The sequence below is a fragment of the Hoplias malabaricus genome, chromosome 6, assembly GCF_029633855.1.
Source record: "Hoplias malabaricus isolate fHopMal1 chromosome 6, fHopMal1.hap1, whole genome shotgun sequence".
Taxonomy (NCBI): domain Eukaryota; kingdom Metazoa; phylum Chordata; class Actinopteri; order Characiformes; family Erythrinidae; genus Hoplias; species Hoplias malabaricus.
The window spans coordinates 23,255,128-23,280,069 of NC_089805.1; the positions used below are offsets into that span (position 1 = coordinate 23,255,128).

General features: G+C 41.3%; 2 protein-coding genes across 2 annotated transcripts; both read right to left on the reverse strand.

Annotated features, from left to right (window-relative positions):
• Positions 1 to 14,052: 14,052 nt before the first annotated feature.
• hoxa1a (homeobox A1a) lies at positions 14,053 to 15,909 on the reverse strand. The gene is made up of 2 exons (XM_066675185.1): positions 15,282 to 15,909; positions 14,053 to 14,405 (listed from the first exon to the last, which is right to left on the reverse strand). Exons 1-2 carry the CDS (start codon positions 15,901 to 15,903, stop codon positions 14,053 to 14,055), a joined length of 975 nt encoding a protein of 324 aa, XP_066531282.1. The 5' UTR covers positions 15,904 to 15,909.
• A 5,044-nt stretch (positions 15,910 to 20,953) lies between these two features.
• On the reverse strand, positions 20,954 to 23,879 carry LOC136699048 (homeobox protein Hox-A2a-like). Its single transcript, XM_066673492.1, has 2 exons — positions 22,666 to 23,879; positions 20,954 to 21,960 (listed from the first exon to the last, which is right to left on the reverse strand). The coding sequence occupies exons 1-2, from the start codon at positions 23,003 to 23,005 to the stop codon at positions 21,173 to 21,175; spliced, it is 1,128 nt and encodes a 375-aa protein (XP_066529589.1). The 5' UTR covers positions 23,006 to 23,879; the 3' UTR covers positions 20,954 to 21,172.
• Between the last annotated feature and the right edge of the window lie 1,063 nt (positions 23,880 to 24,942).

A 24,942-nucleotide genomic window follows, 5' to 3' on the forward strand; every position in this document is an offset into this window, starting at 1 on the left:
AGTGGAAATCCAAATGACCATACAACAACACAAGCAACAACATAAATAAATCACAGGTGTTTCCGTCCATCCTTAAGCTGTGAGAATATTACTCAGCTGTCAAGGAGCCATCAATGAGAAATAGAAACCTAAATGTAAATCTAAAACAAATAAAATAGCTGTTGAACAAGGGACTGATCCCAGAAAACAGACCTCAACATCACTGGCTTGTGAGAAGTAGAAAATATATATAATTATACTTTGTCTCTTTGGTGTAATATCAGTCAAATATAACATTGCTGTATGACACTGAACAATGAATAAGTTTGACTTAATTTGACCACAAATATCTGTAATATGTCGTTAGCAAATATCGCAACCACAGTGTAACTATGGTGTAGTCCCTATTACATTGCTATAATAAATTAACATGTTCCTGTTATTCATATGTAGTTTCATGTATTGTTCATGTGTAATTTCAAGGTTATTCCATATATTTAATTAAAAAGGCACTCATAGGCACGTTAGAATGTGGTCAATATGAGAATGTCATATTCTTTCCTGGTATAAGTCTGGATGTTTACTAAATTTAGTGTCATGCTAAAATATACAACATTATTATTGTTGTTATAGTTATAACGGTCATTATTCATCTTAATGGTGATAAACTCATTTCTTTTAACTCTGTAGTTGACAGCTATAGTAAACCATCAATGCCAAGATTTACTCTTTTTTACAAGCTGACAAATTGCTTCCAATCTAGACAGACAATGTTTCAGTGGCAGGCTTGTCACAGTGCACATATAAGCACCATTTTTCAAAGTGTGCGTGTGTGTGTGTGTGTGTGTGCGCAGGAGCAGGAGGAAGTTTTCCTCAGGGTTAAACAGTGCAGGTGAGCATGAACCTGAAATAGAATCAGTTTAATCTTACGTGTTGAAAATGACTTTGTCGCCTGTGGCTAAAAACTGACGACCAACACCAATGCCACTGTGTTTCTCTCTCTCTCTCTCTTTCTCTTTCTCCCTCTTTCACACACACCTCACACTGCAGGGTATTTTCACACAAGTGCTGTCTCTCTGTGCTGTCTTTCTGCACAAGGCAGTGACTCTACTCTTGGATGTTCGCCGCTTTTGACTTCTACCTCACCAGGGCGACCAAATATTTATTTCCACTGAAGGCAAAGTGTGTTGCTTGATCTGTGATTGTCTGTGTTTACACTTCAGTAATTCTGCACAGTAACTTTTCATATCAGATGGATAATACATATTCACAAAGGTTTTACACCAAATGCACAACCATTGGTGCACACTCCTTAAAGTGAGCGAATTCAGCTCTTTCTACGTTCACTCGCTCTGGAGCAGCTGCACATGAGCTTACGTTTACCAGGCTCATTGTCAGCTGTGGGCAAGAGGGATATTGAGGCCCTCAGTGCTGCTGTGGAGCAGTGGAACAGCCATACAGGAGGACTTTGTTGTTCTACAACTACAAACTGAATACCATCTGTTGCTCTGTATACTTTGTTTGTCCTGTTCCCCCATATTCTTCAGTGCTCAGGACCCCTCAGGACCCCAACAGAGCAGGATCATTCTCAGCACTGCTGTGACACTGACGTGGAGGTGGCATGTTAGTGTGTGTTGCGCCGGTATGAGTGGATCAGACACAGCAGGACCACTAGAGTTTTAAACACTGTGTCCGTTCTCTGTCCTCTCTGACACACCTACATCTTTGGTCCATCTTGTAGATGTAAAGTCAGAGACAGTAGCTCATCTGTTGCTGCACAGTTTGTGTTGGTCATTCTGTAGTCCTTCATCAGTGGACATAGGACTCTGTCAGCTGGATATTTTTGGTCAGTGGACTATTCCCACTCCATTCTCAAATGGACAATACGTAAATTTGGAACCACTCAGTAATATTCTGATTCTGTACTTAGTTTAGTACCTTCATATCTCACGCTGATTGGATAGACGTGCATTACTACTGCCCTGTCCCTACACTCAGGATTCAAAACAGTTACACTCTTGAAAATAAAAACCTTCTTTGTTGGTTTAAACATTTGGTCCTAGGAAGAATATTTCTTTAAATGTATCAAAGTGGGTCTAAAAAGCACTGAAAGGTTGGATAGGGAATGAAAAGTAGTAGAATTACCTCAGAAATATCTTTAGGCTCCTCTTTATTATTCTGGCCCAGAAATGTCCCACAAGGTTTTGGTAGAACAGGGTATAGTCTCTATTTCCTCAATGACTTATTGGGATTTGAAAAAGACCATCAGAACTGTGTGGTAAAACCTACTGAATCATACATCGCTTCTGAATTATTAACCCACTGTTGCTTCCAGGTAGCAAAGCCAATTTTCTTCAGATACCAATGACATGAAACATATTTAATGACAATGAAAGAGTTAGAGAGATAATCAAGAGAAGTGTTTTCATCCTTAGAACAAACCCTTAAAAACCTGTACTTGAGTACACTATCCCAAGAGGATTTTTTTAATTAATTAATTAATTTATTTATTGTTTGGCATGGATCTGATGGAGGTTGGCAGATATTTCTAGACCCAACAATCTACTCTAGATAAGCATGTTTATGTTATTGTTCATCTGAACACAATATGATTTTAAAAGTATGGTTTATATCAGTACAATTTTGGGGAAGGAGAAATTGCTCAAATATATTTGTTGCCTATAAGCAACACAGTATGGGAATGGACATATTGATTTAGCCAGCAGCAAGGCAAGTGACACTCATGCAGCCTCTTGAGGGAGCCCTGGTGTTATAATGTCATTGTTCAGAACTAGATTTATTTATTTATTTTTTGTCTTTCCTATTTATGTGTATGCTAGGATGGATAAATACATGGTAAATGCATATACGTGTGTGTATGAGTGAGGAACATGACTGGATGACAAGAACATGTGACTGGACAGTTTTGTGCGTCCGGTAAAGCCGCACTAGCTGTTTTACAGCCTTTAAAAGAAAAATGAATGGACACCACAAAGACAGCACATGCAAAGCATTCAGCTCATCTCCACGGTTACCCGATCTCCTCTTGGAGGGGAGGTGCCTCACTGGCTGCTTGGCGGGGGTCACCATGAGGTCAAGACAGTGTGATGGATGGACCTCTCGCTTAGTTGATCCTTTCTTTCCTCTCGCAGTGCCTGGCTATCTGCACTCTTCTCCCTCAGTTATCTCTCACTATCTTTCCTCACTCTTTCACTGTCGCACTTTAAATTTCAGCCCCTTTCATTTAGAAATCCTACACACTTGACAAAAAATGGTGTTTTGGGTAAATAACTTGGCAGTCCTGAAAATCGGAGTCAGGACACAGAACCTTAAACAGCAAGGCAACAAAACAATCTGCAGTATAAATGTTATTATAATATCACTGTTGGGAATATTAGCTTAAGGTCATCAGGTTAAAACACCAGGGGATGTTTACAGACAAAATCAATTTTTATAAAATTATTTATTCATTTATTTATTTATTTATTTAAACACAAAATGTACCCTTTCCTCAATTTGTGTTAATTAGTGTAAGTCTCATTCAAAAGAATCTTGCTCGAAACTTCAAAGAGATGTGTAAACATATTAAGCTATTACCATATATTCGTCATTCTTGAAACATAGCTTCACTGCTTTTACAAACCTTCCACATAATGAAGTGGCTCAGAGTCCTGTGATGTATGTCCCAGTCCTGAGAAATTTCAGATTTGTTCCCTGTGTTGGTGATAGGAACCAGATGTCCCAAATGTTGAATACCTCTATAAGTGACCTAATCAGCAATACAAAATGGGTACCAAATTCTTGCTTGGTTCAAGAGACTATTGTCTGAGACTGTGATACTATTTAAGGTGGAGTGGGTGCTCTTAGGCAAAACGTTTTTTGAAAGAAAATAACAAATCAGAGTCACCCCTCTTTTAGCCAATGTCAACATATACAAAAACATGTAGCACATATAAGAACCGCTGGCTCCTATCACCTTATGAAGTTTGGTATGTTACTCAACAAGAAACAGTTTTGCATCAAACTCACATTAACTGACTATGTTTATTGCCAAGAATGTGAATATTAAGAAATGTAGGTAATTTGGAATTCCATTTTAATAGATGACTTTGAGATAAAGCAGAACATAGTTGTCGACATTTCAGCAGTGTAAACTAAGGCGGAAAAGAACAACACTTCAATAATGGTAGACTTGCTTTAGACTAGCTTTATTAGGTACATGTAAATATTTCATGATTGACAAAATAAAATATTCAGTAACTGAACACTTATTTGGCTGAAAATGTGAATATTTGTTTACAGAAGGTTTATTTTTCAACAAGTTCAAATTTTGTCCTTTAAAAAAAATCTGCCTTTAGTCAGCTGTACAACATCAAAGCACTCCCGTTGTTTTCAAGGTCTGATTATTTCAATTACAGAAGGCTAATGTGAGGTAAATAGAGAGGGGGTCTAATGAAAGGTTTGCCTTGGGCAACAAAAAGTAAAGTGAGACTTAGTAAAAAATACATCACAGGTAAGATTAATGGCTGATTTGAAGCACTCTGTTCCTCATTGCTCGCCTTATTTTCTCGACCAGGCTATTGAACATGGAACGAATGAATGAGATGGATCTGAGCTGATGTTTATGAAAAATAAATTGCGCAATTTGCAACAGGAGATTAGACTCAACAAACAGACGTCTACTGAGCCGTGTTGACTGGCAGGAGGGTTGGTTAGACAGAAGCATTAGACGACATAGTCATGCTTCCTGCACTGAAAACTTAAATAAAATCTATTTCTTAATTTCCTTCACATACGTGTGGATTCATATGGAAATATTTGTACATAACTAGTCTGAATTTTTTAATACTTAAATGTAACATATTTGACACTGGAACAATAAAACCTGAAGTAGAAAATGTGTAATGTTTGGCACCATCTCATTTGTAATTTCTTCTTGTTATTTTTATTCTTAGTGTCAATTATTTTACTCTTAGCTTTACTCAAGTAGCAGTAGTTTCATTTAGTTTGACTAAGGCTATCGTATGAATGTCCAGGTGTGCTCAAAGTTATTTATACATGTGTATCAGTATAATGTCTCATCAAATCTCTAATTACATCTCTAACCCCTGACTCACGAGACAGAATGAATGGTGACCAGGACTACACCTGAAAGTTTTTCTTGCAAACTACCTTCATGCAGCGCATGACTTCAAAAGGCGTGAAGGGATTTGTGTTCATGAGCTGAATGGCTCCCCAGTGACTTATCTGGTCATAACATGGACATGGCCCTGACAAAGCCCATTAGATCAAGATCACGTATCTACCTTAGCCCTTAACAAGCATATCATGCATCTGAAATAAGAGGTGCTTGCTATTTAAGGGTCAATATTGCTATAACATTTATAGCATCTTCTTTGTGGTTTATAAATTAACACCAGGGCCTTATTTAAAGACAACAGAATGGGTGGTCCTTAAATGCTGGGTGCTGTTTATAAGACAAGCAACGGCAGGCAGATTTCACCAATATTCAATCCTGAAGTTTTTAGTTACTGGACAGTCTTGAAGAACAGGTTAATCTAGTTACAGGTGAAGGCGAATACGTGTTAGGAGTCACCCTCAAGGACATTTATTAGGACAGCCTGCTTGCCTGTGCAGGGAACTGACCCCTATTTTGCGCACTGGAGTGCTATGATCTTGTAAACTTGTAGTCACATCCTCTACTAGTTTTTTTTTTTTTTAACTCTAAATGGTGTTGAATAACAGACATTATACTAAAGCTGTGATGTTTGGGTGCCTAGTAACATTAGTGATTTGTGCCTAAATTAAGGGCATCTGCATCTGATTGGTTCATATTCATTTGATGAAGGAAGTACAGTTCATAGCCTAACATATAAGGATATATAGATATTTAACCAGCTGAACTTGAATGTTTTATAAAAATATGCTAGATAACACATGTAACTATATCGTTAAAACGATCAGCTAGTAATGGTTTAGTAATATGCAGCTAATTCAAATGTAATCTATTGTTTTTTTAAAACACAACGTCAGTGCGTGTAACTTTCGTGTAATTCCATTGATCCTGTCAAAATCAGGTTTTCGGGAAAACACTTCTATAAAATGTGAACTTTACAAAAATGGAGGAACGTGAAAATGCCATTTACACGAAATAAACCAACAATCAAAGATAAATAAACAAATAAATAGAGACTGTTAAAAAATCTGAAAATTAAGAAATCATTTGAGACTATTATATGCTAAATGAATGCCACCTAAAGGTACGGCTAATAATTACAATCGGCTTAGCATCATGACCGTTTGCTCTGAGAGAAACGTAATTTATTTACAGCTAACATTAGCTGGTGTGGATTTTTAACCAGTTTATTGCGTTTATGTAACTTTTTTGTTATATATCACAAGTTAATATATTTTAAGCTATTTTTCCACTAAGAACACATTTACAAAGAAGCATGAATTCATAAAACATTTCTTAGCTGTGTCTGGATTTTCTATAGTTTTATAAGCATAAGGAATATCGCAAAACTTCGTAATTATTTCCTGTTGGGAATAGTAACTGTGCTCAAAATATGTGAGAACATATTACAAATTTCCGAAGGATTTGTTGAATATCCAGAAATTGACTACATTTACATACAATAAAAGAAATGTAAAACTAAACAAAACGAAAACAACACGGTTGTTGGGCGCCTCTAGTCCTCGCTGCCCATTGGGTCAGAAGTTTGTGTGATGTTTACTTTGAGCTCAAATTGAGATCTTTGTTGTAGCTGCAGCTGCTGTGACGTACGCGGCAGGACACACTGACCGCGCGCTGACCCTCACTCAGCTCGGTGGACTTAACTCCCTCTCTCTCTCTCTCTCTGTCTCTCTCTCTCTCTCTCTCTCTCTCTCTCTCTCTCTCTGTCTCTCTCTGTCTCTCTCTCTCTCTCTCTCTCTCTCTCTGTCTCTCTCTCTCTCTCTCTCTCTCTCTCTGTCTCTCTCTCTCTCTCTCTCTCTCTCTGTCTCTCTCTCTCTCTCTCTCTCTCTCTCTCTCTCTCTGTCTCTCTCTCTCTCTCTCTCTCTCTCTGTCTCTCTCTCTCTCTCTCTCTCTCACACACACACACACACAAACATCCAACCTAAAATTTCATTAATTTTAATAATCTGTCAAATGAAAAATGTATATTGTTAAACAACAACAACAACAACAATAATAGTAATAATAATAATAATCTAAACAAATACAATTTGTTGAAGATATGGTTTGTTATATATATATATATATATATATATATATATATATATATATATATATATATATATACATATATTCAATATTATATTATATTTACACATAAATTGAATAAATATAATATAATATTGTATTATATTATAAATTAAAATATATATATTAACAAAACAGCCGGTGTAAAACCCAGCATCCGTCAGCAGCAGAGAAAGCCGAGCGTGTATTTAACTTCTTCAAGTAGTGACTAAATGATACAAACTATTGATGATGTTAATGGCGAAATCGCGCTGATGGTTTCAGAGTCACGAAGTGATCAGGGTCCGGGATTAAAATCGTGAGAGGGAGAGTTTAAAGCCTCAGTCCAAATCCCAGCGGTGTGAGGAATTACGTCTCTGTTATTCACATTGATCTGGAGGGTTGGAAAATGTCTCTGCCTTGCTTCTTTCCCGGCTTCCATTTTTATTTGATGTTAACCATTTTTTTGTACAATCTGAATATTTTCCACTCACCAAATTTGCGATTTAAAAACAATAAATATTACGTTTGTGGAAACGCGTTTAACAATTAAACTACTAGAAACGACCAAAGGCGGCGTGTACTAAAACGTTCACTGTATTTGTTTTTAGCGAATGCAAACGGTTTCGAGAAGTTTGCCACACCATTTGAACATTTAAAAACATTAGTGTCGAAAACAAATAATCAGTATGATTTTATTACTTGATTAAAATGGAAAAATAATTCATTATAAAATCCTGAAGTAAAAAATAAATCTTAAGAATGTGTTTATTTCCTGCTGGAAACACAGTGCCAAGTTCTGTTCTATTATACATTTTAACTTACACCACAAATAAGACAAGAAACAGCCCAAAACATAAACACTCACAGACAGTTCGCGAGACTCCTAGACCTGGGACATTCCGGATCCGCGCGGAGACACACAATGCCCTCTTCCACAGGTGTGTTCAAGGTAAAGGTGAACGCTGATCATCAATCAAGGCCCTATTTCATTCTCCGCGCGCCTTTTATGGAGTGCAACGCGCGCTCTCTGCACACCAGGAATTACAGAGTTGAACATAAAAGGCGCTGAGCTGAAAAAGCGAGAGTGACAATGGAACAAGATGGAAAACTTTATTATTTTATATGAAGTAATGAAGAAAACTTTGATGGCAGCGGAATTTCATCAACATTATTGTCTTAATGTCGCCCGCTCGTGCTTAAAGCTCACTGGCTTGTTCAGACCTTAAAGAATCACGAAACACAAGATCCCCACGACTTCTGACTTCAACCCTTGGTTTACAATTGTCTTCATTCCAGTCTGCAACAAACTATCACTTCTGCAATCGGACGGAAGATGTCTGGCTCCTAGAAAACCAAACGTTCAGTATGCGTTCCTAGAAAAAAAAAACCGAATGGCGTCTCTAACTTATCTCGGACATAATATGGATAAAGATCACCTTGAACACGAAGAACCTAAAGGTAGGACTTTCACGAACTGACAAACGATGATTTATTGAAACGGGAGGTGCTCATAGTTCTGTCTAAAAATATCTCGTGTTCTTTTTTTTAGCAATCAAGTGTCAGAAAAAAACGTTATGTCTAGGAACGTTTAGGCCGTCGTGGTACAAACAATACAAATGTGGTCTAAAAGTCACAACTGTTTTTTTAAAGTGTGTACTTTAAATTGGATTTAAGGGTCTCTTTAAAACGTTAATGGTCAATATTTTGGTCATTTTCATAATAGTGCTAACTTAAATCATCAACACTCCCTTAAAAAGGTACTTTACACTAAAAGTAGAAACAGTGTAAATGTATCTTTAAAGGTACAGCCGTGGTTTTAAAGTCCAGGTGTGTTCCCTAAAGGCACATTACATTCTCTTCTTCTTCTTCTGAGAGTGAACATCAATGGGAAATAATACAATTACCTCCACAAAGTTAGGATACAGACAGTGTAAAGCAGTTGAAGACATTCAATTTATTCATTATCTGTAACCACAGGTTTGAGGTGGGCCCAAGACACCAACAATGGACATTATGTGCACAGCCAATCTACCTGTCATCATGTTTTTGGACTGTGGGAGGAAACCCATGCAGACATTGGGAGAACACAGATAGACAGTAACCAGAGACAGCGTTCAGGGCTGTGGGCTCAAGGATGTTTTACATACTATCACTGTAGATCATCGAATATTTACCCTATGTGCAGTGCAGGACCTTTCAACTTTAAAAGGATTGTCCACTCTACAACAACTCCGTAAAATGTTTCTTTGAAGACCCTTAAGGCATCTCACCCCAAATAAACATTTTGCATTCTTAACGTTTAAGGTTGTGTATATATGGGCTGTCAGTCTTAAAACGGAAATGAAATCTGTGTAAAGGCAAAGTAAGTGTAACGCATTATTACAGCACTGTCCTGAAATCAAAGGGGAGGGAGGGGGGTGGTTTCCAACCTGCCTCCAATAGTTACATAGTGCAATTTCTGCAGTGCTGAGCCTGGAGTATCATCAACAGAGTATCTGTTCTCCCTATTACAGGTCATCACAATGATTCTGAAGCTGTAATTCTAAGCTAAAACTATCCCCTAATGAAAACACTTTGGCGAAATGTGTGTTGCTACAGCAACAGTCTAAAATTAAACTTAACCTTTTAACTCTCTCCCTAATTCTATCCCCTAACCCATAAAACATAGTATTAATTTTGCAAAAACACGTGACACTGACAAATGGCTCTTAGTGGGTGAACCTGAGGTGTGAAAGCACGTTGTGTTAAAGAGCAACATCCAGCCGCCATGTTCTTCTCTACATCAAACCATGAACCAGGACCATAAAATGGTCATAATCCGAAGTTAGCGGACCCTAAAGCTTCCCTGTGTCTCTTTCTCTCTGTCCTATAACTGAAGGAATGACACGTAACCGCATTGAATGGAGATGACGGAATCGATGTGGTATCATTTTCCTTTTATGCCCTCGCTTCCCTTTCTATAAACCGACAGTTCGATAAGGTTGTCATCGCAAATGCGGGCGACAGCAGCCTCGCGCATCTCTCTCTCTCTCTCTCTCTCTCTGATAAACAGGCCCACATATGCCAATACTGCCGCTCATCCTCCTGGGGGACTAGAGCGCGCGCGGACGCATACATCCACTAGAGTTAGGGAGTGCGTTCCCAGCGGCGAAGAGAGTATTGACAGGCCAATCGATGCGCTAAGGAAACCTTTAAAGGTCCTGCCAAAACGCGGGCCATCACCAAGTCCCTGCATGGACCCAGGATTTAGAAATGAGCATGCCATTATGAAAATGAATTCCAAAGGCGATTATTGCTTTGTACGCTCGAAGACATTGTCCGTAGATCTCAGAGTTACAAAGGTTAATGTGCTTGTAGAGCAGATAAACAAGCTGGGCATAAAGTACATGTACAAACTTTTGGGGACACCTACTCATCAAGCATGAGGGGCAGCAATAGTTTGTTCCCATGTAAAAAGGCTTCTCTATGCAATGGAGAGGGTTACTTCAGTGGTTCTTTAGCAAATGCAGTGGTTCTATTAAGAAACATGAGTTTCATTTCAAATCATTTGCATTGTGTAATGATTTATGAAGTGCCAAAAAAGGGTGTTTCTATTGATGCGTTGTCTCGATTTTTGTCATTTTTTAATCATCATGGAACTATATTTCATCCTAGATTTCATACCTAGAACCACACTCAAAACAACAACAACAACAAAAAGAAAAAAAACTCATTCTCATATGTCTAGATGTGGATGGTTTAATATTACATTCATTCATTATCTGTAACCGCTTATCTAGTTCCGGGTCGCAGTGGGTCCGGAGCCCAGCCGGAAACATTGGGTGGAAGGCGGGAACACACCATGGAGGGGGCACCAGTCCTTCACAGGGCGACACACACTCACACATTCCCACCTATGGACACTTTTGAGTCACAAATCCACCTATGAATGTGTGTTTTTGGACTGTGGGAGGAAACCGGAGCACTCGGAGGAAACCCACTCGGACACAGGGAGAACACACCAAACTCCTCACAGACAGTCACCTGGAACAGGACTCGAACCAACAACCTCAGGTCCTTGGAGCTGTGTGACTGCGACACTACCTGCTGCACTACCATGCTGCCCTAATATTATACAACCCTTTGATATAAAAAATAAGGTTTTTGAGTGCATATACAAAACATACTACATCAGTCTAAACAGTCATTTCAGCACAATACACAACGCATGGTTCTAAAACCTTGAAGACCACTTCTATGGGACATTTCTCTGAGGATTTGGTGGCATTAGAACTTTACCAATGTTGATGATTAGTGCTGGATCACAAACAACATGCGCACTTCTCACCAAGGATCTGGATGGTGCTCCATCTGTCCATAAAACACTGCCTGTTCCATTGCCCAGTGTTGGTTATATACCCTTTTAAGCCATAGGACAAGTTTACCTTAAGTTTAAGTACAGCTTACACAAGCTCTATGTGTGCAACTGGGCATCAATGACCACAATGACCACTAATCATAAGTGATGTCTTCCAATGTTTGGACATACAGTGTCCAAAAGTACAACCAGCAAAGAGATAGATGGAGGCTAAAGTATCGAGATCAGAACATTAAGAAGCTTAGAATGTTAAGCAGTATCCATATGACACAATAATAATAATAATAATAATAATAATACAAAGAGCAGTGGTTATAAAGTGTTGATATTGGACGATGGGAGTCCAGCACTTTATGATGATGCACTGAATGAAGCATGTTTCAGCAAGTGCTGGACACCAGCTCTGAATTATACAGGGTTATCTAGAACAACCACACTGTCTACTGCTATAAGAAAAGACAATACAAAAAGGCCATATACCACTTGTTTGTAACAAATAAAAGCTGTTTATTTCACAGACATTGACCCGTATTCAATATATCTTTCCAATTCGTGATCAATGAAGAGAACTAAAGCCGTTGTCCTTCACTGATAGAACTCAGCACGACTGGTTAAAGGGGGGATCCCACTAATTTGTCAAAGTTTCTTCAGATTGAAATGGTTTAGATGGAAATAATCTGACATTTAACTCTCCGTTCAGCAGAAACCTACTGAGTGAACACTGTTCAGAGTGGTGTTAATAGGAACCAGACATCCCAAGGGTTGAAAGATTTTAAAGTCAGGGTTTCTTTCAAACACACTTAGGACAGAAAAGGGCAGGAGAAGGGGTGTGTATTTATTAATGTAGCATTGTGAATTTAATATAGATTCAACAGTATGTTTACACTGATCAGCCATAACATTAGGACCACCTCCTTCTATGTAAACTCACTGGTCATTCTCTCAGCTCCACTGACCATACAGGAGCACTTTGTACAGACTGTACTTCATCTGCAGCTCCGCACTGTTAGTTTGCCCATTTTCACCCTGTCCTTCAACGGTCAGGACCACCACAGTGTTGGTATGATTTGGCAGTGGATTGTTCTCAGCGCTGCAGTGACACTGACGAGGTAGTGGTATGTTAGTGTGTGTTGCGTTGGTATGAGTGGATCAGACACAGCAGTGCTGCTTGAGTTTTTAAACACTGTCCACTCACTGTCCTCTCTGTTAGACACACCCACCTCGTTGGTCCACCTTGTAGATGTAAAAGACAGAGACAGTAGCTCATATCTGTTGTTGCACAGTTCATAGTGGCTAGTCCTTCATCAGGACGCTATTGGCTGCACTCTTAAAAATAACAGTGCTACAAAGGTTCATAAGCGATGCCATAGAAGAACCACTTTTGGTTCCATCAAGAAACATTGTTTCTAATATGTTTAAATGTGTAAAAAACCTTAAGGTCCCGTGATGGGTTTTTAAATCTTTAAAATGCATCTCTTAGACAAACCTGGTTCTTTATGGAACAAAAAGTGGTTCTTCTATAACATTTTTTGTGCTATTTTAAGAGCGTGGATGTTTTTGATTGATGGACTATTCTAAGTTCAGCAGTTACACTGAGGGAGTTAAAAATTCCAGCAGCACTGCTGTGTCTGATCCACTTGTACCAGCACAACACACACTAACTCCACCACCACGTCAGTATCACTGCAGCGCTGAGACTGATCCACCAGCCAAATCATATCTGCTCTCTAAGGTGGTTCTGTGGGCAACAGATAAACTTGTGTAACTACAAGCACTCCTGAATGGTCAGTGGAGCTGAGGCAAATGAGCACAAGTGCCAAAATACGGTGGCGGTCTTAAGGTCATGGCTGATTGGTGTATATTTCTGTACATTGCAACCCCTGGCTTCAACGATTTAAAACACTGTAAATGACTGTTTAAAAGTATTCATATCTTCATCACGGATTTATACAAACAATTTGAAAAATCAGTGGAATCTCTCTTTCACTTGGCTACTTCAGTTTTATACTTCGTGCAGGAGGTACACAAGAAACACTGGAATGGCCAAACTTGACCATTCAAACAACCCAGGAGGGCTGTCTAATTGAGGCATTCCTTATCTCTCTCTCACTCTCTTAACTACTCCATAGCATCTATTGCACTCTTTCATCCTTTGGTAGACTAATGAGGTAGGCATTATGAGAGTAAAGTCAGCTGAGGCATTGACCTTACCGTAGTACATTTACCATTTCTGTGCATGGAGAGATGCACTAGCCACGCCTAAGGTGACTGTAAATTGATTGGGCTGGGCTCTCCCAGACTTTTAATTCACAACAACACAACACTGACCCGTCAAAAAAATAAAAAACAAAAATAATAATAGTGCATTGTGGTGACTCACACCTGTGTCCAGTTTCTTATGTTCACCCACTCAGCTACTCAGTCTGTGGCCAGAGTCACAGTAGTGTGCTCAACACAAAGCCCAGGCCTTTTAGCTGGAGCAGTAGTGATCAGCTGAAGAAGAGGCGGGAGAAGGCGTCGATGGTGCGGAAAGAGACTTCTCCGATGTGTCCTCAGCCTTTTCCGGACTGTCCCCGGGTTCGGAAGCGCTTTTGGGCAGCAGCCCCTCTTTCTCACGCTTCTTCTGCTTCATGCGACGGTTCTGGAACCAGATCTTCACCTGAGTCTCGTTCAGCTGGAGAGCGGCGGCTATCTCCACGCGCCTGGCTCTCGTCAAGTACTTGTTAAAGTGGAACTCTTTCTCCAGCTCGGTCAGCTGCTTCGTGGTAAAGTTGGTGCGGACCGTGTTGGGCTGTCCCCCGTAACCGTATTCTCCCACTTTACCTGGAAAGGGACAGAACGACAACAGTTCAGTGTTTCCACAGACTTCTATTTTGTCTAAACTGTTTGCTGGAGAGACGAGTTATGTGGTATCACTGGAGAGAAGGGATTGTGTATGGTTGAAATGGGATATTTTCATGAATATTCATGACCATTGCTTAATAATGACACATACATTCAAGTACAAAAGAGATTTGTTACTTGCAAAATAGTGACCCAGTGTTCATCTATATAACTAAACTGTTCAGATCTTGCTGGGCACGACTTTTATTGTACCCCCCACACGCCACCCCTCATGCTGAACACCTTTCCTGACACAACCCCTTCATTTCACCTATGGAGCTGGCACCAGGACCTAGAGTGGAGGTCCCACAATCTGGGTGACAGACACAAGAACACGCCTGATTTCATACAGAGTGACCCAATATGATGTTCAAACTCAGGAACCCAGAGGTGGGAAGCAGGAACACCATTTTGTAAAATACTAACCTGAAATATAGTAATATAATTATGTCATTAGACATTATACGTATATACACTATAATACACTATAAGTATATAGACTTATCTATACCTTTTAAAGTGTTCATGACTACATTAATAAGTGATTCTGGGTAACACCACTGACTCTTTTTTTCTGAATCAAAAGTTTTCACTTTATTCATGATGTAGTGGGTGTCAGCCAAATGTTGAGAATGGACATGTATATGGTAAAACACTGCTTATAACACATTTATAATCAATTTTTTAGCGTAGTCTTCTGGTAAAACAGTATTTCTCCTAAATCGTCCATGATTTGTAGTTTTAGTATTGAATTTAAAAGTGCTATGTCTCCTTTTAACTCGCCTCACCCTCACACACACACACACACACACACACCTGTTTTGGGCGGATTTCTCTTAACTTTCATCCAGTCGAAGGTCTGCGCTGTGGAGACCCCATCTGAGAGAGGGGAACAGCAGGCGTCGTGGTGCGCGTGCAGAGGGGAGAGGTGGTTTGAGCAGCCCCCCACGAAGGTGAGGTTCGCCTGATCCTGCCCATGGCCGTAACCAGCGGCTGCATACTGAAGTTGCCCGTGTAAGTGCGCGTTGCTGCTGCCGTAACCATGGCGATGGTGGTGGTGATGCTGAACAATGTTCCCGGAGTAAACCAGCGGGCCGCACTGGGGGAAGCCCGCTGTGGAATCTGATTCCTGGTTCAGGCCGTAGGGGTTATAACCGGCGCAGAAACTTTGAGTCCCGTAGCTCGGATGCGCGCCGTAGGCGATGGACAGAGTACCGGAGGATTGGTAGGAACCGGCTTGATTCGGGTGATTAGAGCCGGAGTCCGGGGACCCTCTTCCGGACAAGAAGCGCTCGTTACCGGCGCAGTTGTTGACAGTGACGGAACACGACTGGAAAGTTGTAAGTCCGTGGTCGGCGTGGAAGGCTCGGACGGAGCACGAGCCTCCGACGCCTCCGTCCCCGCCGCTCATCACGGAGTAGTCTAAGAACGTGCTCATGCTGGCATCGTCACTTTACTCTAGCTCTCTCACCACCTTCACGCTCGAACCCACGACCCTCAGCACTTTAGCTTTGGTTGGGTGGAAAGGGGGGGGGCGTCTAGGTCCCGCGGAGGGGGATATGAATGAGGAGTGACAGTCACGTGACCCCGGCCCAGCCACTGGCCGGTGGCTTTGCTGGCTCTCGTGCTTGAGTGGCCTCGCGCTGACAACTAGTCGATGAAGAGCAGACTTATGTAAATTGCGAGCGCGTGTCGATCACCGTGACGTCAGCACGCCTATTGGCTGGCGCGCGAGTTGCAGCGATTGATGAAACAGTAGTGCAGCGGAACTGCACAGATACCGATGAGCTACCGCCTGCACGTGGGATATATCCTCCAAGGTTTTGGGAACTGGGACCGTGAAGACAGGTAAGACATCATTTAGGCCTAGAATTTACAACACTACACTGTCTGAAAAATAGGTACAGGCCACATGGACTCTAAATGTATCCGTAGTGGTACAACAACATCCTTACATTGGCCAGTTTGTACCATTTAATAACCTTATAACCCACCTACAAAAGGTTCTTAGAGTGACGCCATAGAAGAAGCACTTTTCCATAAAGAACCAGGTTTGTCTAAGAGATGTATGAGTGTGGAGAACCTTTTGAGGGTTTCATCTATTGCTTGATCTAAAGGTTCTTTTCTTTTGTAGCACCTTTATTTGTAAGAGTGTAACCTCAGATCAAGGGCCAACAAGGTGTCAATGCTACTTAGAAAGTGCTACCACTGCAAATCTTGTGGTAGCAATGACAGTGAATTAGCTCTTATTGTGAGAGTGTTCTGTATGAGTAAGGGAAATATGAGGCTATTAGAAAATAACACTGATTACTACATAATTTGCGTGGCTTTCTATATTTGTTGACTCTGTATATGGTCTGAAGTGAACATTACCAAAAAATAGGCAGTAATCTCACTAGGTTATACCTTTCAGTTACCTTCCACTTAGAGCTGGACGATTTGGCCAAAAATCGCAATATTTCTGTCAATATGATATAATTCCAATATTGATATGAACATTAAAAAAGACACAGAAAATCTGCAGAGAGCTGAAAGCAACATAACCTCACCATCAAACATCAAACAAATATTAACTAACTTTACAATTGAGTGCAATGAACTGAAGGCAGCACCCTGTAATGACAGTCAGTCAGTGACAGGTGCTGTAAATAATGTATATTAAAATTTTGAAAATGTATTTTAAAATAATATCATTGTTATTGAAACATTTTATATTGCAATATATATTGATATTGAATTAATGTCAATTGAATTAATATGTTATAAAACTCTGCTTGTATCTACATTCACTGCCCATTCTCTCAGCTCCACTCACCCTACACCAGCACTTTATAGCTCTACAATTACAGACTGTATTCTGTCTGTTACTCTGCATACTTTGTTTTTCCCCCTGTTCTTGAAGGGTCAGGACCCTCACTGGACCACCACAGAGCTGAAATAATTTGGATGGTATATCATTCTCAGCACTGCAGTGACACTGACGTAGTGGTGGTGTGTTAGTGTATGTTGTGCTGGTTCAAATGGATCAGACACAGCAGTGTGTGTTCACTATTAGACACACATACCTTGTAAATGTAAAGTCAGAGACAGTAGCTCATCTGTTGCTGCACAGTTTGTGTTGGCCGTCCTCTGGTCCTTCATCAGTGGACACAGGACACTGTTGGCTGGATGTTTTTAGCTGGTGGACTATTCTCAGTTCAGCGATGACACTAATGGCTTTAATGGTCTGATCCAGTCATACCAGCACAACACACACTAACACACCACCACCACGTCAGAGTCACTGCAGCACTGAGAATGATCCACCACCCAAATCGTATCAGCACTGTGGTGGTCCTGACCTTTGAGAAACAGGGTTAAAGGAACCAAACAAAGTATGCAGAGCAACAGCTGGACTGCAATGTTAAACTGTAGAACTACAAAGTCCTATATGATGAGTGGAGCTGAGAGAAAGGACAGTGAGTGTGGAAACAAGGGCTGTGTATATGCTTAATATTTCATAAACTCTATATTCTCTAGGCTGTTTATACTACTTCAAAAATAATTAAAGTCAACTGTAATTATTTCTATCATTTAATGAGGTCTAGTTTCTCCACAGATGCTGCCATTAACTGGTATAAATACTCACTTTGTTTATTAGAAATGTACCACTTTCAAATGTATTGAAAGTACACAGAGCCATGCAGTGCCTCTAAAGCTACGCTAACAGAGTGAGTTTCCTGAGTTTTTCTAACAGAGCACAGACACTTCCATCAGATATAGCTTAGCACTATTTGAAAGAGCTTACCATAATTCAGACAGGGAACTCCATATGGTCGTGCTTGAGTCTATTCTGCCTCAGAGCACCGAAGTTATAAATGGATTATTATTTGTTCCCGCCATCTCGTAGTGTCACATTTTCATTACCTGTCTTTGATAATGTGGTAAAGACGAAGCTTGATCTAATAAACCGAGGACCACCAGCTGTATTAATGATTTCCCCACAGCTCCCTGGTGGGAAAATATTAATGGTAATGTGACCCCAAGTGTTTCAATAAAGAAATCACCTGGTCATATCATTAAATGCCTGCTTAAAGTAATGCATGCACACTGTGCTGTTTGGTATGCTTATTGGCTTTATGGAGTAATGATTAAGACTGCTGTTTATTGCACATGGTGAATGCTTCTCAAGGAATCACGACAATTCAGAGGAGAGGGAGTGATGATGGGGGGGAGGGGGCGTAAATGAGGTTGCGCGCCCCCTCTGGCCAAGTAGAGGAATGGACTGTGGGCTCTGTTTATTTTTCTCTTTTTCTTCATTCAAAATGGCGCAGGGTGTTGAGCAGGATTTCTCATCTCCTCCTCCAAGTCTTTACATCCTGTTCTTCTCTCCCACACACACACACACACACACACACAGAGAGAGAGAGAGAGAGAGAGAGAGAGAGAGAGAGAGAGAGATTTCACCCACGTAGAAATGCAACGCTTGTCTCCCTGAAAGAAAAGGCTGAAGAAAGCTGGAAGTGACATGAACATGTGTCTGTGTGAGATTGGGAAAAAACCCACAGATGATTTGTTAAGGGGGATTTGCTGAATGAACATTCCACACTGCAGTCACATCTATGTGAAACATTGGCAGGAGCGGTTCACAGGCCTTGAAGAGTGGGGAGTAGTTTGGGTGGAATGTTTAAAGTGGTTGACTCGTTTTCTTCGGAGAATTCAAGACAAAAATGAGTGCTTTTGATTATGGATTTTTGACTCTGGTTATTATTTTAAAACAACTGAAAGATCCTTTTAACAAATTACACATAGCTAATCTACCATTTTTGATAATGTTATTGTTATTAATAGTAGGTGTATTAGCCAGCCATAGCACTAGTAGTTATAATAGTAGAAATACTATTAGACATATTATTATTATCTTACTAATACTACTGCCACTAAAATAAAGCGTTTAATATTAATTAAAAAAAATAATAACAATAATAAAAATAATAATGTTGTTATGATATTTTATTAGTAGTAGTGTTTCATTTTTAGAAGTAGCAGAAGTACCCTTCCAAAAATAGAACACTACTAATAATTAATAATTATTAAAACTAGTAGTAATAACAATAATAACTTTAACTAATTATAATGTGTTTATTGATAATACTTTAAAATTGTGTTCATTCATTCATTACACGTTTATTTTTGTAGCAGTAGTAGTAAAAGCTACAGCTAAATACAAGCGGTATATACTTACTACTGCCACCACAATGATTGAAAATGATTTCATAATATTTATAATAACAGTGATGGTGAATGAAATGTAAAACCATTGACGGCCTCCTTGGCTGGTGGGCCTGCTTTCACCACTTAACCCAGTACGATGAGAAAGAGAAAGTCTTGGAGAAGTGACAGAGCGCAGCCCTGCAGAAAGAGCTGAAATGAATGAGCCAGTCGCGTTTTAAGAACGCCTCTCGCGGAGGTTATGTACACTGGCCTCACGCCTGGTGTTTAAAACGGCTATAAAAATGAATGATCACCGATCGCCCCTGCAGACTTGAGCGGCGAGCTCCAGGACCAGTCCCAGAGCTTCTCGGAGTAGCGCGAGAGAGGAGCGCGAGGGCTCTTTTATTTGCGCAGACGTCACTACTATTGTCTGCTGCTGTCAGGCCCTATGAAAGACTTTGATTTATGAGTTGGCAGCGAGTGAAACATCTCAGGCATTTCCCCACGCGGAGCCTCGAGCACAGCCCCGAACAAAGAGCACAAGTCCAGAAAGAAGCGGCCATGTTGGGCCCCTGCAGCTCCTGAAGAAAGTTGGTCATCTTTGTACAGACTCAACCTGATCAACAGTAGCACCGCGCAGGCGCTGCAGGGGAACTCCAGGAGTTGGCCTTATCCACGCGAGGCCTAGAATATGTATGAAAATGTAATTTATTAACGTCTAACATTTTCACATATATATATATGTATATGTTCCCGACTGCATTAGCTTATCATGGCTGTGTTATTATTTTAGTCCAATGTGTAAGACGAAGGCCAAGGCGTCAAAGGAGTGTTTTCAAAGGGTGGAGGTTAGGGCTTATGTGGAGTGTGGCACTTAACTGTCAATAGCACGTTCATATTTATATCCCACGTTTGCCTTCTATAGTTGTTCTAACATGGGTTTCAATTTCAAAACAAATATTGTAACCATAACTGAACTGTTAAGGGCAGTGTGAACACAATCAAACAATTACTAGTTTACTACTCATTTAATAATAATAATGGGGGAAAAATATAATTATTATAATATATATACATACATACATACACACACACATCGCACACACACGCACACACACACACACACACACACGCACACACACACACACACACACACACGCACACACGCACACACACACACACACACACACACACACACATATATATATATATATATGCAAAAATACATTTTTTGAATCTGAAAATATTGAAATCTGACACAATTTCTTTGAGAATAAGGCAAATTTATTCTACCAAAAAGTACCCGTTACAAAAATAAGTCATTTGCTAAACTTCAGGGTTCGCCACTCTAGTCCTGCAAGTCTGTGCATGGCATTCACAGGGTGAATCTTACCTTTGATCATTATAATGACAGCCAATCATAGGCCAATATGAAAGCAACCCAGAAAAGAGGCGATAGATCAAAAAACTACGTCTCCTGATAAGAGTGAGGTTGTATTCCAGTGCTCCTGCGCTCAATAGTTGAGATGCTGGAGGTCGATTGTACTCAAAGCGTCGGCAAAGAAGCAGAAACTGTCGGTGGAGAGAGGTCCCCGGGGGCTGAGGGGCTCGGACAACGCAGGCGACTCGGCGCCGGACAGATGAAGGCACGAGTCCGCGGAGAAGCACTGGAAGTCCCGCAGAGTCGCGTCCAGCGCTAGCGGCGAGCTACAGCTGTCCGGGCTGATTGAGTGCGGTCTGTGGCCTGCTGTAGCTCCACAGCCTGTGAGAGTGGGCGAGGGACTGGACACACGGAGGTTCCTGTTGTCGCTGAGAGCCAGGGGCGAGATGGAGAAGCTGGGAGAGCCGCTGTGGAGTTGCTGGGAAGCGGGTGAAGGCTCCTGTTGAAATGTGCCCAGCTCCGTGTCCAGGAGGGCCATCCTGGACTCCTGGCTGAGACTGGCTTCAAAGCTCGAGCTCTCCTCGTCACTCTGTGCTCCACTGTCCTCTCCACCCGCGTTGCTCCCTCGCTTTCCCTGGCTTTCTTTGGTCTGGGTCTGGCGCTTGTGCTTCATGCGCCGGTTCTGGAACCACACTTTGACCTGGCGCTCGGTCAGATCCAAGAGAGCCGCGATCTCCACGCGCCGAGGCCGGCACAGATATTTATTGAAGTGGAACTCCTTCTCCAGCTCGAGAAGCTGCGTGTTCGTGTACGCGGTCCTCAACCTCCGCGAGCCTGCACATCCTCCTCCTCCTCCTCCTCCTTCTCCACCACCATCTCCTCCAATAGCCAAACCAGTGTCGGTTGGAAGTTCGGGGGAACCTGGAAAAACAGTGCGCAAGATTTCAGGCCTCGAACTGAGGAGCAGAATAGTCTAGCCTTGGCGGTGCACTCTGTAAAAACCCCATAAAACAAGATTAAGGGGGATAAACGAAAAGGGGTCTGGCAGGGGCTTTGCAGCCCATAAATTGTAACAGCTCTGCGCAATGTGGCGCGTGCTCCCCGTCCACTCACGGAGCATCTAATGAATGCGCGAGCAGTCCACGTTGTCCATTCAGGACAACAGCAATCCATCATCCTTCACTGCTGTCAGATATAAAAAAAAACTCTTAGCATGGCTAGAGCCGGTCTGGAGAGGAAGTGTAGACTTTGGTAGTGTTATACACTCTAAAAATGGGCTCGTCCAGGCTACCTTAAATATAGAGTTTATGAGCATTCTAAGTACATTTAAAGTGGCTGCTAGGGGGTGGACAACCTGTTGTTAATGGATCTATAAACCACAGCTTATAGAATAGCAACCAAACTTAAACCGTAAACATGGCTCCTTAACACTTTTGTAATAAAGGTAGTAGTCTTATAGAGAGTAAGCACCATTTAACAGCTCTATTTGTGCTAAGAGTCTGTATGTGTACATAGAGAAAGCAACATGGCGATGAGCTCCTTGCACCACATTCAAATTCACCCAAAAACCCAGACTGCCCATCAATTCTTCACTCACTCGCTCGCTCACTCAACTTACTCCCTCACCTTTAGGAGAAAAACACACGGCTCCGGTGGCGGTGATCGCCGCGGTGGCGGGCTGAGAAAGATGTTGGCTTTTCTTGGAGGTCTTCTTCTCGCGCATCCACGGGTACTCCGGCGGCAGCGAGGCTGCGCGCGGTGGGCTGTGCGGGGGTCGCCCATGGCGCGGCTGGCGCCCGGGACTCAGGCTCGGGATGGTGAGCTCGAAGGGAGGAGGGATAAGCGCCGGGCTCTTGATTGATGAGCTCTGAAACGAGTCGTCCACGGGAGGGAAAGACGTCAGGCACTCCGCGAGCGACGGCCGGCTGTTGATAAACCCAGTCTCGCGCTCGAACTCGTAATTCATGGCGCGAGGGCAAAGTTTACCTCGCTTGTTTTTGTTGTTGTTGTTGTTGTTGTTTTTAAATAATTAATTTATATAATCCCTTTTTCAAATAATGAAGACACTGTGTCAAAATATATATATATTTTTATAAATGACTGCTAATATTTTTGTGATATATGCTGATTGTAGTCCTAGGTGGACCGTTCCACTATTAAAGTATTGAATTCATGGAAACATGGTTGAAATTGGACCGAAAGCCTCCTGTCACATGATTGCCTCTGCCCAATGACAATTTGGGCTTTCATCAAAAGAGTCCACTGTCTAAACGATCGATCCAGCCCCCCCAAAAACAGTCCTGGAACTAAAGATTCCCCCCACCCCTAGAGGGAAGCAATATTTATTCACATCTGTGCTGTTGTTGTTGTTGTAAAGGTGAATAACCCGGTCTTTTAGGTCCAGATGATTATTATTTATTTCCCTCCTCGTAGCCGGTGCATCCCAGTGTGACTGGACTTTACAGCCTCCCTCCTCGGCGCGGACTCATGCACACGTCTCATGTATTGTTTCAAGAAAAACTATATGTCTTGCACCCACACATCACGAGCTCGAGCCGTCCACGCTACGCCTGCTCCGATTAGAAAAGCCAGCCATTCATCTCCCGCATCCTGACATGACACAACTCCCACATTTCTGCGCGGCTCCTATTACTTCTCCACTGCCCGCGTATGCACGCGCATATAGGCTCCACTCTTACAAATCCATTCATGCACACGTTCACACCATCAGTCCTGTCTGCGCGCGCGCTCACACACACACACACACACAGTCTCACTAGCCTCAGCATACACTCATAAACAAACCATAAGATCAGCGCTAATGTGCATTTTAGCCATTAGAGCACGATAATTAACATAATTAACAAATTAGCTAGCTAGTAACTAAACAAACTTCTACTGTACTGTTGTGTACATTTGAAGAGTCTATTTTCTTTTTGCTACACCTTAAAATGATTCCACTGATTCCAGTTTAGTCCTTTTAGAAAACTATGTGTATATATATATACTTTTGTTTTGGAGTTTGTCTGTGTGTGTTTGTGTGTGTTTGTGTGTGGTGTGTGTGTGTGTGTGTGGGGGGGTGTTACTAACTTTGTCCCATGATTTCTCATGAGTTTAAGACAAGTTAAGACCCCAGTGTGTCCCCATAACGTGTCTTAAACCAGTTTACATTCAGTAAATAAATGTGTAACGTTATCAGGGAACGTACACTTTGTATGTAAACATTAGCAATGGCGGTTAGTGTGCAATGCACTTAGGTTTATCTTCGACATTTTTTCATGAACAGATCTGAGAGAAGTAACGTGTACATAATTATTCTCACTGTTTTGGAGCTCTGGTCATGGTATGTGAACATAAGGACTGGTCAGTTACTACTGCTACTGCTATTATTATTATTATTATTATTATTATTATTATTATTATACTTATTATTATTATACTTATTATTATTAGTCACATATGTCTATGTAATTGCCTCATAATGAAGTGTGGAATGGAATACGGCAGGCACATAGGTCCATTGGTATTTGGTCACAGTGCCATTTAAAAACACACACAGATATATTTTGCAGGTCATGTTGAACATGTTTTAAGCGTAGAGGAAAGAGCACGCGGGCCTCCGACCGTTTTAGTGCTTCTACACTAAACAAAGAGTCATGGAAGCCTGCGCGCGATCAATCTTACTCGCCAAAAGGTCTGACAGCCTCGTACCCCCACAACACATTTAAACCTTCTAACTGCGCCTTAGATCAAACCCTGGCAGGAAGAGAGGCAGAGAAAACTCCCCTTTAACTAACGCTCTCTCCTGCTTCCTTCTCCCCAGCTCCAGCTAATGAGGGTTCGGATCTGAACACTATCCGGAGCGCGGTTCTCCAGCGGTGAGTAACTCTCATCGATTTATTT